Source organism: Chiloscyllium plagiosum, chromosome 34, assembly GCF_004010195.1.
Source record: "Chiloscyllium plagiosum isolate BGI_BamShark_2017 chromosome 34, ASM401019v2, whole genome shotgun sequence".
Lineage (NCBI taxonomy): Eukaryota > Metazoa > Chordata > Chondrichthyes > Orectolobiformes > Hemiscylliidae > Chiloscyllium > Chiloscyllium plagiosum.
In genome coordinates this window covers 39,607,121-39,618,755 of record NC_057743.1, presented here as the reverse complement: position 1 = coordinate 39,618,755, position 11,635 = coordinate 39,607,121, and the positions used below count along the sequence as shown (strand labels likewise).

At 40.9% G+C, this 11,635-nt stretch overlaps 1 protein-coding gene across 4 annotated transcripts in view; it reads right to left on the bottom strand.

The window, feature by feature from the left end:
• Positions 1 to 2,212: 2,212 nt before the first annotated feature.
• LOC122540452 (octapeptide-repeat protein T2-like) overlaps positions 2,213 to 11,635 on the bottom strand; it is a 37,043-nt gene continuing 27,620 nt past the window's right edge. For 3 of the 4 annotated variants that reach the window (XM_043676260.1, XM_043676258.1, XM_043676259.1), the window contains 3 exons: positions 8,957 to 8,991; positions 5,196 to 5,631; positions 2,213 to 2,744 (listed from right to left, as the gene is read on the bottom strand). In XM_043676260.1, the coding sequence (XP_043532195.1) occupies positions 2,602 to 2,744; positions 5,196 to 5,631; positions 8,957 to 8,991 (614 nt within the window). In that variant the 3' untranslated portion in view covers positions 2,213 to 2,601. Of the gene's footprint in view, positions 2,745 to 5,195; positions 5,632 to 8,956; positions 8,992 to 10,149; positions 10,567 to 11,635 lie in introns of all 4 variants that reach the window. The other variant, XM_043676257.1, reaches the window with a different exon arrangement.

Genomic DNA, 11,635 nt, shown 5'->3' with positions numbered 1-11,635 from the left:
GCTAGATGTGACCATACTCTCAGAATCATATCTTATTGACAATGCCCGAGACAATACCATCACTAAACCTTGGGTATGCCCTGTCCCACAGGCAGCAGAGGTAGTGGATTTGTGGCTTGAAAGTAGGAGGGAGTTGTGTTACTGAAAACAAGAGCAGGACACGAATATATTCTTACAATTAGGAATATGACAACCTGATTTCTAAGATGATTCCTTTGAGGAAAATTTCAGCATAATTCATCTCAGATGCTTAAATGTGTACAGTGTTCTCAGAATAATAATAACATACAATGACCATCATCAATCACAGACAATCTAACCACCATTGAATTGCCTGCTATCAACATTCTGGAAGTTACCATTGACCAAAAACTCAATTGGACTCAACACAAACATAGTGGCTAGGAATACTGTGGTGAGTAACTCATCTCCTGACTCCCCAAAGCCTGAATCTACAATTCAGATGAAGGGCTACGGTCCGAAATGTTGATTCTCTTGCTCCTTGGATGCTGCCTGACCTGCTATGCTTTTCCAGCAACACGCTTTCGACTCTGATCTCCAGCATCTGCAGACCTCACCTTCTCATAATCTACAAGGCACAAGTCAAGAGTGTCATGGAATACTCCCCACTTGACTGAATAGGTGCAGCTTCAACAATAATCAAGAAGTTTGACACCATCCAGGACAAAGCAGCCCATTGGATTGGCACAACTTCCAATCCCACCACTGCTGATGCTCAGTAGCAGCAGTGTATACTATCTACAAAACACATTGCAGAAATTCACCAAATATTCTTAGACAGCACCTTCCAAACCCACAACTACTTCCATCTGGAAGGATAAGGGCAGCGGAAAACCTGAGAACGCCACCACCTGCAAATTCTCCCCCAGGTCACTCACCATCCTGACTCGGAAATATATCGCTGTTCCTTCGTTATCACAGGGTCAAAATCCTGGAATTCCCTCCATAATGGCATTGTGGGTCCACCTACAGCATATGGACTGCAACAGTTCAATACGACAGCTCACCACCACCTTCTCAAGGGCAACTAGGGACAGGCAATAAATGCTGGGCCCATCTGGTCTCACCCACATCCCATAAGCAGATGCTCCACGTCTAAAGTTCAATTCTCAACCTTAGCTCACCGTTCCAAATCAAAAACAATGAAAATAGTGATGGTTCTGACATTCTTCATGACTCCAACATCCATGACTTATTCACCAGAGTCTGACAAGGGTATGGATGATTTTAGGGGACAAACCATGCCAGATTACATCATTGGCAACTGATGAAGAGGATAATGGAATTATATACCTATAGTTGACATGAGTGAAACAGGGTATTCAAATTTCAGTCTATCTGGAAGCCCCATGTCCCTGGAGAAAGACAATGGCTGCAGGGTCCAGGGCAGCTTCAGAACAACTTGTGCTCAGGTATTTGAACAATGACAGCTGCCATTCCCCCGAGCTTCATTCCCCCATCCTCCCCTACCTACACTGTACACAGCTTCCACCACACACATCAGCTCCCAACATCTGGACCTGCTAACCTGAGCTGGACAAGAAACTTCCACATGTTTCTGTTGAATAATTTGTACACTTTTGGAAAATAAAAGATGACTGAGATTAAAAATCGAGCTTTAATTTAATGCAACAGGTCAGAAAACAGTACTTGAGCAATGAATGCAAATAAGAATAAATATGCACTGATGTATTTCTTGCTCCTCCACACCCATAAACTCTGTGCCAAGAGCTCAGCATTTGCATCTAGATCAGGGAGTTAGGATCCAGGCAATGATCCCTGTAGCTGCTGGCTGCACTATTGGAGAATTACCATAAGCAACCATTTCATAGAAAGCTTGTGCATTTGGCACTAAACCTGAAAGTGTAACAATGGGCCCCTCTAAACTGCTGTCTTTCTACCAATCAATATGTCCATCATGGCCCTGGATTGTCCCCACAGCATTCAGTCCTGCAGTGAGGGGGAGACAGATATCAACTACTGTTCCGTTGTACTTTGCAAATAATTCAATAAGCTAACAATGAATGTCCAGTTTTTGGCCTCTTGAATGATAGAGAAGCATCATGTTGTGGTCAGTGTACCAGCAGGTCACAGATATCTGCAATGCTCTTCATTCATCCTCTTTCTTGTTCTTAGATCCTATGGTCCTCCACATAGCCATTCTTAAGCCAGGTGCTGCATCTTATCCATTTTACAGGGAATCAGTATGCATTTCCCTCATTTCACAGAGCTGTCCTTTTTTTTTACATATACTCATTCATTGGATATAGGTATTTTTGCCCATCCCTATTTGCCTTTGATGAGATGGTGGTGAACTATCTTCTTGACCTGATACAGTCCATAGGGCATAGGTGCACCCCAAAGTGCTAATATAAAGGGAGTCTCCACATTGAGTAGTTCAAATACAGATCATGAGTTTCTTAGCAGCATGCCCTCTAGATCTGAGGGAGGAGATGCATAGGTTGCACAAAGCCAGAGGGGCCAGGATTTAGAAGGGAGGAAGGTTTGGGAGGTTTGTTGTGATCAAGTGATCCCTTTTTCCCCATACACTCTCGCAATGCAGCATAGACACTGCAATGCTCAGGCCTCTTCATTAATTGGCTCCTCTTCAACCTTCGGGGTAGTTAGCCTCCTCCTCCTCCTCTCTGCCTTGCGTGTCCTCCTCATTTGTTCCATCGATGTCTCAGGGCTCTCTGTCAAAGCTCCCGCTTGCCCGTGTGTATCTGGATCAGTTGGAAGAAAGAATAAAATGGTAAATACGTTAATTTGCTATCACAGATTAGTTATTGTCACTTTCAATGCACAATATGATAATAATAAAGCTCCCAAGTACTACACAAGCATCCTCCCACTCTTATTTACCTTTTCTACCCTGCAACCATGAAAAGTATTTTAACTGTACAGTTTATGGAGCATATGTATTTTATAATTCCAAAATGTCCTCCCTCTGAGTTTCATCCTGGGGTGGCTCTTGATGAGCAGACAACACAGCTCACTATTCCAATACTGCTGTAAACTTTGCACAGGCCACGTTCACTGCATCATTTAAAGTCCTGCTGTTGCAGGACTCAGTGTGAGATAAAAACTCCTTCAGGAAGGAAGGGTTACCCTCATCCATTGATGCTCATTCTTGCATACTGTGCACTACTTTGGCAGTGTACAGAAAACAAAGGGAGCGTCGAATGGGTTGATTGCTATGTGTTTATTGTCTCCCAGCTTATGCAGAAATAAAGTTGCAAAGATCATTTTTGAAAGACTGCCTTCCCTGGCTCCAGACTTTAGGACTTAATTACTTGTGAGTTGAACAAGTAATTAAGTCAAGCAAGTAACACCTTGTTAGGTTTCACAGTACAGGGAATCACTTTTCAAAGTTCATTCATGAAATGTGGGCATTTTCGGCTAGGCCAGCAGTTATTGCCTATCTTTAACTGGGTTGGAGAAAGTGGTGGTGAACTGTCTTCTTCTGGAGGCACAGGGGGAATGGGTGACCACCAGTTAATCGAAGAGAACCATGCAGTGCAAGAAACCTTGAGTCGATGTACTTGCTAACGGATATTCCATTTTGGAAAGTGGTAAAGGCAATGCATTTCAACCTCACCGATAATCAACCTCTCCTAATAATAAAATCCCTCCAATACTCAGGAATAACTTAGTGAACCTTCTCTGGACTACTTCAGTGTCAATAGCACAGCTGTGAGAAGGATGAGAAACTAAATGACACATCAATTTAAGCCATATGGGTGGAACCCAGAAACAAAAAAAGGGACAGTTACACTGCTGTGTCTGTACTCTGGATCCACAAATAATGGAAAGCAGTTAGGGGATCAAATGTGGAGAGAGATTTCTGAGTATGAAAACAGGGCAGTAATGCTTCGAGACTTCAACTACCCAAAGATCAACAGGGAGGCTGCGTGAAAGAACAAAATTGATCTACATTCAAGAGAACTTTTTTAGCTAGCACATTGTAAGCCTAGTAACAAGACACAATTTTATAATGAGTCTTAGGAAATGAATCTGGACAGGTGAATGAAGTTGCAATGGGTGACCATTTTGGAGACTGATCAAATTACTGTTAGATTCAATATATTAATGGAAATGGACATAGATGAAATAGAAGTGAATCTGCACCTGAAGAGCTGGAATCTGCAAAACCACAGACCAGGGGTTGGTAAGTGAGGTTAGAGTAGATGGCTAGTTTATTCAGCTGGCGTAGACATTGAATGACTTCTTTCTGAGCTGTAACTTTATGCTTCTGGTTATGAAGTAAGAATTTGAGAATGTTTACTTTGCCTACATTAGTCAGCTCATGCTATTTTTTTTTCTGAAACCCTACAATGTACATGGTTTTATTGGGTTATTTACCCTCTGCCTCTTCCCTCCACATTACTATTTTAATCCTGTAAGGAGCCTTTCCACCCTCTAAATCCCAGCACCTATTCATCCCTCCTCCCCAGTTCCTAAAGGAGGGTATACACATCTTTAGACCCATTAGTCTCAAACTCCAAAAATCTTCAATTTATTACTATTACTCACTTTAAAGCATTTTCTGTGAAAACATCATGTTCAAAAATCATGTTTCTACTTTGTAGATATGACATTGGTTACAGCTTTTTTTTGGTAGTACGTGCAGGAGAATGGGCAGTTAAGTGGAGGCTAAGCCTGAGATAAGTTACGACTATATTAAACAATGGACCTGCTTACAGGCCATTCTTGTCTTTATTTCCAGTGTCCTTTTGTCAGCCTTCAGGCAGAATGTTTATGAGGACCCAAATGCAACACTGACATCACTGCACCATTATCACTCTCACATCCCAGCAATTTGCAGATTGAAAATAAATGTGAAGTGAATTGTGAAATATACATTCAATTAATGTAAATTGCCATGTGAAACACCACTACAGCCCTTTCTGGCCAATATGTTACTGAAAAAGGAATTGAAGTATATTTCTCTAACTGGCTGTTTCTCACTCAATTTTGAGATATCCAGATTATCTCAGCATCAAAAAGAAACACTGGTCATGAAATTATGGCCAAATATTTTTCTTCATCTGAGTTAAGAGACAAAAAATCAGGTACCCCATTTTCCCAGCCGCTGTGCAATTATAAATTAACTGCTTATTAATTCGCTTGTGAAACAATGGGATTTCAGTCCCCATAAAATGTGCCATTCTTACCTTTAGATCTTGATGCTCGTCTCATTTCCCTTGCTAATTCCCGTTCTCTTTTTAGTCTTTCTAGTTTTTCTCTTTCCAGTTCTCCTCTTTCCTGTTCGCCTCCTCTTTCCCGTTCGCCTCCTCTTTCCCGTTCGCCTCCTCTTTCCCGTTCGGCGCCTCTTTCCCGTTCGGCTCCTCTTTCCCGTTCGCCTCCTCTTTCCAGGTCACTTCCTCTTTTCAGTTCTCCTCCCCTTTCCTGGTCACTTCCTCTTTTCAGTTCTCCTCCTCTTTCCTGGTCACTTCCTCTTTCCAGTTCTCCTCCTCTTTCCCGTTCTCCTTCATTTTTCATTTTCTGTTCCTTTGCACTGAGAATATCATCTTGCCCAGAACCAATCTCCTTGGTCATGGAAATTTGTTCTTCACTTATTGGCTGAAGTTCATCTTTGCTTTCCAGTGGCTGTACAGAAAAATAATTTATAACAATTACCATGAAAAAAGATGGTTAACATAATTGAGGTTCATGGAATAGAAGGCTTAGTGTCAGTTTTGTTGTTTTATAAAAAACTGAATTCAGGGCAAACAAAAATGAATTGTGGTAAATGTTTGTCTTTCAGACTGGAGGATGTAACTAGTGGTGTTTCCTAAGGGTCAGCGCTGGGACAACTGCTTTTCTTGATATATAAAAGTAACGTGGATATTTGGATGTGTGGTAAACAATCAGGATATCACCAATAAACTTAACCGGATATAGACAGGCTGGCACAACGTATAAGGAAAATCAATATAGATTTAATGGCACATTTCTAAAGTATGCACAGAGACATGGGACCCTGATGGTTCATGTGCATGGAGCTTTGAAGACAGCAGGACTTCCTGACAAAGCAATTACCAAAGCTTATGAATTTTTGGACTTCCAAAATAGAGGTGTGGTGTACAAAAGCAGATAAATTATGCTGAATATTTATATTTATATTTAGGCCACAACAAGATTTGGTTCTGGTCACCACATTAGGATGTGAAGGACCTTGGGTAATTGCAGAACATATTTAGTAGAATGCTCGAGGGATGAAAAATTTTAGCTTCAAGATTGAGTTGGAGAACCTGGGATTGTTCTCTTTGGAAAAATGAGTTTGAGGGACGATGTAATAAATTTGTATAAGATTATGACAGATTTAAGGAAGACAGACAAAGAAATATCTTCCTATTATCATATGGCACTACAATTAAGAGTGGAAAATTTAAAGTTTTTGGCAAGAGGTATGGGATTATGTGAGGAAGAACTTTTTTTTGCAGGAAGTGGCAATGAAATTGAACTTTCTGCATATGAGGGTTGTGAAAGCAGAGACAATCAATTATTTTTAAAAATAGAGTGGACTCTTGAGAAAAATTATGTTGCAGAGCCATATGGATCAAGCAAGGGAATGGGACTGACTTGATTGCTGTCAACAGCTTCCTTCTTTTCAGTTGTGACTTAATAAAAGCTATATGATGGCACACTATGGAGGCAGTAGCTTGTTCTTATTTGCAGAGGCTGGTGAGATAAAGCCTTTCTAGGCCTTATAAAGCACCATCGTGTAAGGTACCCTGAGCAGCCTATTCACTGAAACAGTTCATCTGCAAAATCACTTCTACACAGTAGAATATATCTACTTTCAACAGAAAATAGGAAACTACATAATTGACTTTTCATTAAGATGTTCAGGTTGTGAAAATCACTACGAAAATGTAAGTCTTTTTGATGAGGGGAAATCTCTTAAGTGTATCAAATACTGACATAACAAAATACAGCAGAAGAATAAAATTCCTTCTTTGATGATATCTGCTTAGCGTAGGGATAATTCTAAAGATATAAATAAAGCAAGCTCAAATGCTCCTAGAGTAGTATTTTATGTAGTTCTGCATGTATATCCCCTTCTGTGACTCACATCATATCTCTCACTCCTCTAGAGCACTTCAGAATAACAGAATTATTACATAAGATGATATTCGGCCCATCATGTCTGTGCCAGCTCATTGAATGAGCATCATGACTCAGTGCCATTCTCCTGTTCCTTTTCCATACTCTTGCATATTGTTTCTATTTAAATAATCATCTAATGCCCTCTAGAATGCCTCAATTGAACCTTTGTCCACTGCACTTTCCAGCAGTGCATTCCAAACTCTAACGACTGGTCATTTTTCTGTCATCGCATTTGCTTTTGTGAATTACTTTATATCTATGCTCTCTCATTCTCAATCCCTTTATGAGAGGAAATAGTTTTTCTCCATCTACTCTATTCAGCCATCTCAAGATTTTGAAAACTTCAGTCAAATCTCCTCTCTGCATCTCCTCTCCAAAGAAAACAGTCTGAACTTCTCCAATTTACCTTCATAACTGAAGTTTCTCATTTCTCGAACCAGTCTTGTAAACCTCTTTTGCATTCTCTCCATGCATTCACATTGTTCCTACAGTCTGGTGCCCAGAATTGTATTCAATACTCTGATTGAAGTCTAACTAGTGTCCTATACAAGTTCAGCATAACCTCCTTGCTCCTATATTCTACATGACATTAATAAAACCAAGAGTATGTATTTTTACTCTCCCACCTAATATGATTTATGCCCATATACAACTAGATGCCTTTACTCCTGCATATCCTTTAGGGTGGCACCTTTTTATTTTATACTGTATATCCATGTACTTTCTACTAAAATGTAGCACCTCACTTTTCTCTGCATTGAATGCATCTGTCCACTCTACCAGCTCATCAAAGTTTTTTTGTAGTTTTAACTTGTCCTTCTCACATCTTATAATGCTCCCAAGTTTTGAATCATCTGCAAACTTGGAAACTGTCCCCTCACCACCAAAATCTAGAACATTAATATATATCTTAGAAAGCAAACGTCCAAAACTAATCCCACTACAAACCATTCTCCAGATCAAAAAATGTTCATGAACCAATACTTTCTATTTCCTATCCCTCAGACAATTGTATCAAAGTTCATTGTCCCATTTATTCCATGACCTTTGCTCACAAGTCTGTTGTGTGGCACTGCATTAAGTGCCTTTTGAAAATCCATGTACCCTACACAGCACAATAACCGCATCAACCTTTTCTGTTATCTCTACAAATATGCAAGTCAATTAACACCATTTTCCCCAACGGATTTGTGCTGGCTCTTTGTAATTAACCCATGTTTGTCCATATGGCTATTAATTCTATCCTGAATAATTGTTTCAAGATGTTTCCCCACCACTGATGTTGAACAGACTAATCTGTATGGCAAGTTTATCCTTACAACCTTTTCTGAACAAGCTACATTTATAGTCTTGTTGCACACTGACTGTAGGAAAAATTGAAATATTATTGCCAGTGCCTCTGCAATTTCCACTCAATTCCTTTAATATTCTTGAATGCGTCCTATGGCAGTGCCTATCAACTTTAAGTACCAACAGCCTACCCAATACCTTGTTCTTATTAATTTTCAATCCTTCTTGTGACTCAGTTTCCTCCTCTGTCGCCATGGCCAAGGAGCATTTCTTTCCTTTGTAAAGCTTTTGCTTTTTGATCAAGCTTACAAACAGCAACATACATCTCCAATTTTTATTGTCAATGATTTCAAATACTTTTTTACATATTCAATCTATTCAAACAGTGAGCAATTAAATACATTAATATCAACCCTGATCCCAGGACCACCTGAGAGTGAACACATGGTCACAGCTATGAACCGAACATTGTAACTTCTAATGTTTGCAAGAAGAGCTATTTTATGTAAATATGAAGTAAAACATAACGCACCTTTACTTGTTTTTCTATTTCATCTTGGCTATGACCTGATAAAATGATTTAAAAAGTACACAAATTAGCTAAAATAATCTGGACTATGTAGGTACATATACTCAACTACAGGAGGCTAAGGATCCCTGAATTTCAGAAAACCCTTACAGTGAGACCTGTTTATGACAGGGAATTAAGTGTCACTGGGGCATGGTGGTACAGTGGTTAGCACTGCTGCCTCACAGCACCAGAGACCCGGGTTCAATTCCTGCCTCAGGCGACTGACTGTGTGGAGTTTGCACATTCTCCCCGTGTCTGCGTGGGTTTTCTCTGGGTGCTCCGGTTTCCTCCCACAGTCCAAAAATGTGCAGGTTAGGTGAATTGGCCGTGCTAAATTGCCCATAATGTTAGTTGAAGGAGTAAATGTAGGGGAGTGGGTCTGGGTGGGTTGTGCTTCGGCGGGTCGGTGTGGACCTTTTGGGCCGAAGGGCCTGTTTCCATACTGTAGGTAAAAAAAAAATGGGTGGCACAGTGGTTAGCACTGTTGCCTCATAGCGCCAGAGACCCGGGTTCAATTCCCACCACAATCTCCCTGTGTCTGCATGGGTTTCCTCCGGGTGCTCCGGTTTCCTCCCACAGTCCAAAAATGTGCAGGTCAGGTGAATTGGCCGAGCTAAATTGCCCGTAGTGTTAGGTGAAGGCGTAAATGTAGGAGAATGGGGTCTGGGTGGGTTGCGCTTCGGTGTGGACTTGTTAGGCCAAAGGGCCTGTTTCCACACTCTATCTAATCTAGGTGGGAATGTGGAACTTAAAAATGTGTTGCTGGAAAAGCGCAGCATCCAAGGAGAAGATGAATCGACATTTCAGGCATAAGCCTGAAAAGGGCTTCTCCTTGGATGCTGCCAGACCTGCTGCGCTTTTCCAGCAACACATTTTTAAGCTCTGATCTCCAGCATCTGCAGTCCTCACTTTCTCCTAGGGAATGTGGAACTCAAAACACAAATGGATCGGCCATGATTTTATTGAATCAAAAGGCTCAAATGGCCTACTCTGCTCCTATTTTGGATGTCATTATGTTAATCCCCAATTTATGCAGAGCTTGGCCTCAACAAAGCCTCTGCTACATCCCTCTATCATACTGCAGACCCTTCATATCTATTGTTGCCTCCTCTGTGAGGATGAAGCAATGCTTGCTGCTAAATCCAGAAACTCACCCCAAAACCTTCTTCTTTCAATGATTAAAGAATATATTGAATGTATGTCATGCTTCAAATATAGCATTTGGCCATCCCATCAAGATAGTAGTTCAGAAGCTTGTAGTGCACACACGACTTCTCAGGATGTTGTGCTCTGCAAGTCATGCTGGAAGCAACTGGCAGTGAAGTGTGTGTCCCCAGGATCCTCCATTCTATTGTATTTAAGGCTTCATTTGTGCATTTGGCTTGACAATCAGTAGTTACAAGTGGTAGAGAGAGTCTCAAACCGTCTCGCTCCTCTGTTGTATGAGCAATTGTACTTCCTGCCATGGGAAATTGACAGTTTCCTTTATGGCATCTTCAACTGCACTGTAGATGCCATTAGCACAATGGATTTTAATTCTTGCATGCGTTTTGGAGTCATCAATGAAAAGACTGTGGATCAAAAGGCAATGGTTTTGATAGTTACGTTGGTTTACACAACTGCAGGATCTGCGTTCATTTCTTCACATCCTGCAATTCTGCACTTCCCTGTTCAATTACAGATACGATTAGCAATATGTCGAGGGAAAAGAATATATGTGGTGGTTTCCCATTACCTTCCTCATGTGTGCTTAACAACAGCACAAGTCCTCCTCCCAAAAGATCCTCTGCCTGGAAGCAGTTGTATTCCCTTGAGGTTTTTGTTCTTTCACTAACACCACTGAAAATTCGTTGGTTGCACTAATGGCCATATCTTGTAACCCTGAGTGTGACCCTTATCTTGGCCTGGGGCAAATTACACAACAGAAGTTTTAGCTAAAGACAAATAGTTGAAGACAAATAATGGCACAGAAAATGTCCTCAATGAACAACTAAATACAAAAGACCATTTGCCCAATTAGAGAAAGGAAAGCTTATTCCCTTTTTGACTGCTATGAACTATCCTTTGCAGGACAGAGGTTTCATGGACAGTGGGTGAGAATAGATGTTCTCCCTCTCACTTACTATTACTGACTGTCAAGCCAAATGCATGAATAAAGCATTAAATACAATAGAATGGGGGACCACAACCTAACCAAAATGACATGGGAATGGTGATAAAGTATCAATAAAATAGTCAAAATCATCAATCCCTGTATCTATATTTAAATGTGCAAGCAAGCCAATTAATAAGAATGACTTGAAACTATGATTTGGAGGTGCCGGTGTTGGACTGGGGTGTACAAAGTTAAAAATCACACAACACCAGGTCATAGTCCAACAGATTTAATTGGAAGCACTAGCTTTCGGAGCACTGCTCCTTCATCAGTGGTTGGCAACCACCTAATGAAGGAGTGGTGCTCCGAAAGCTAGTGCTTCCACTTAAACCTGTTGGACTATAACCTAGAGTCATAGAGATGTACAGCATGGAAACAGACCCTTCGGTCCAACCTGTCCATGCCGACCAGATATCCCAACCCAATCTAGTCCCACCTGCCAGCACCCGGCCCATATCCCTCCAAACCCTTCCTATTCATATACC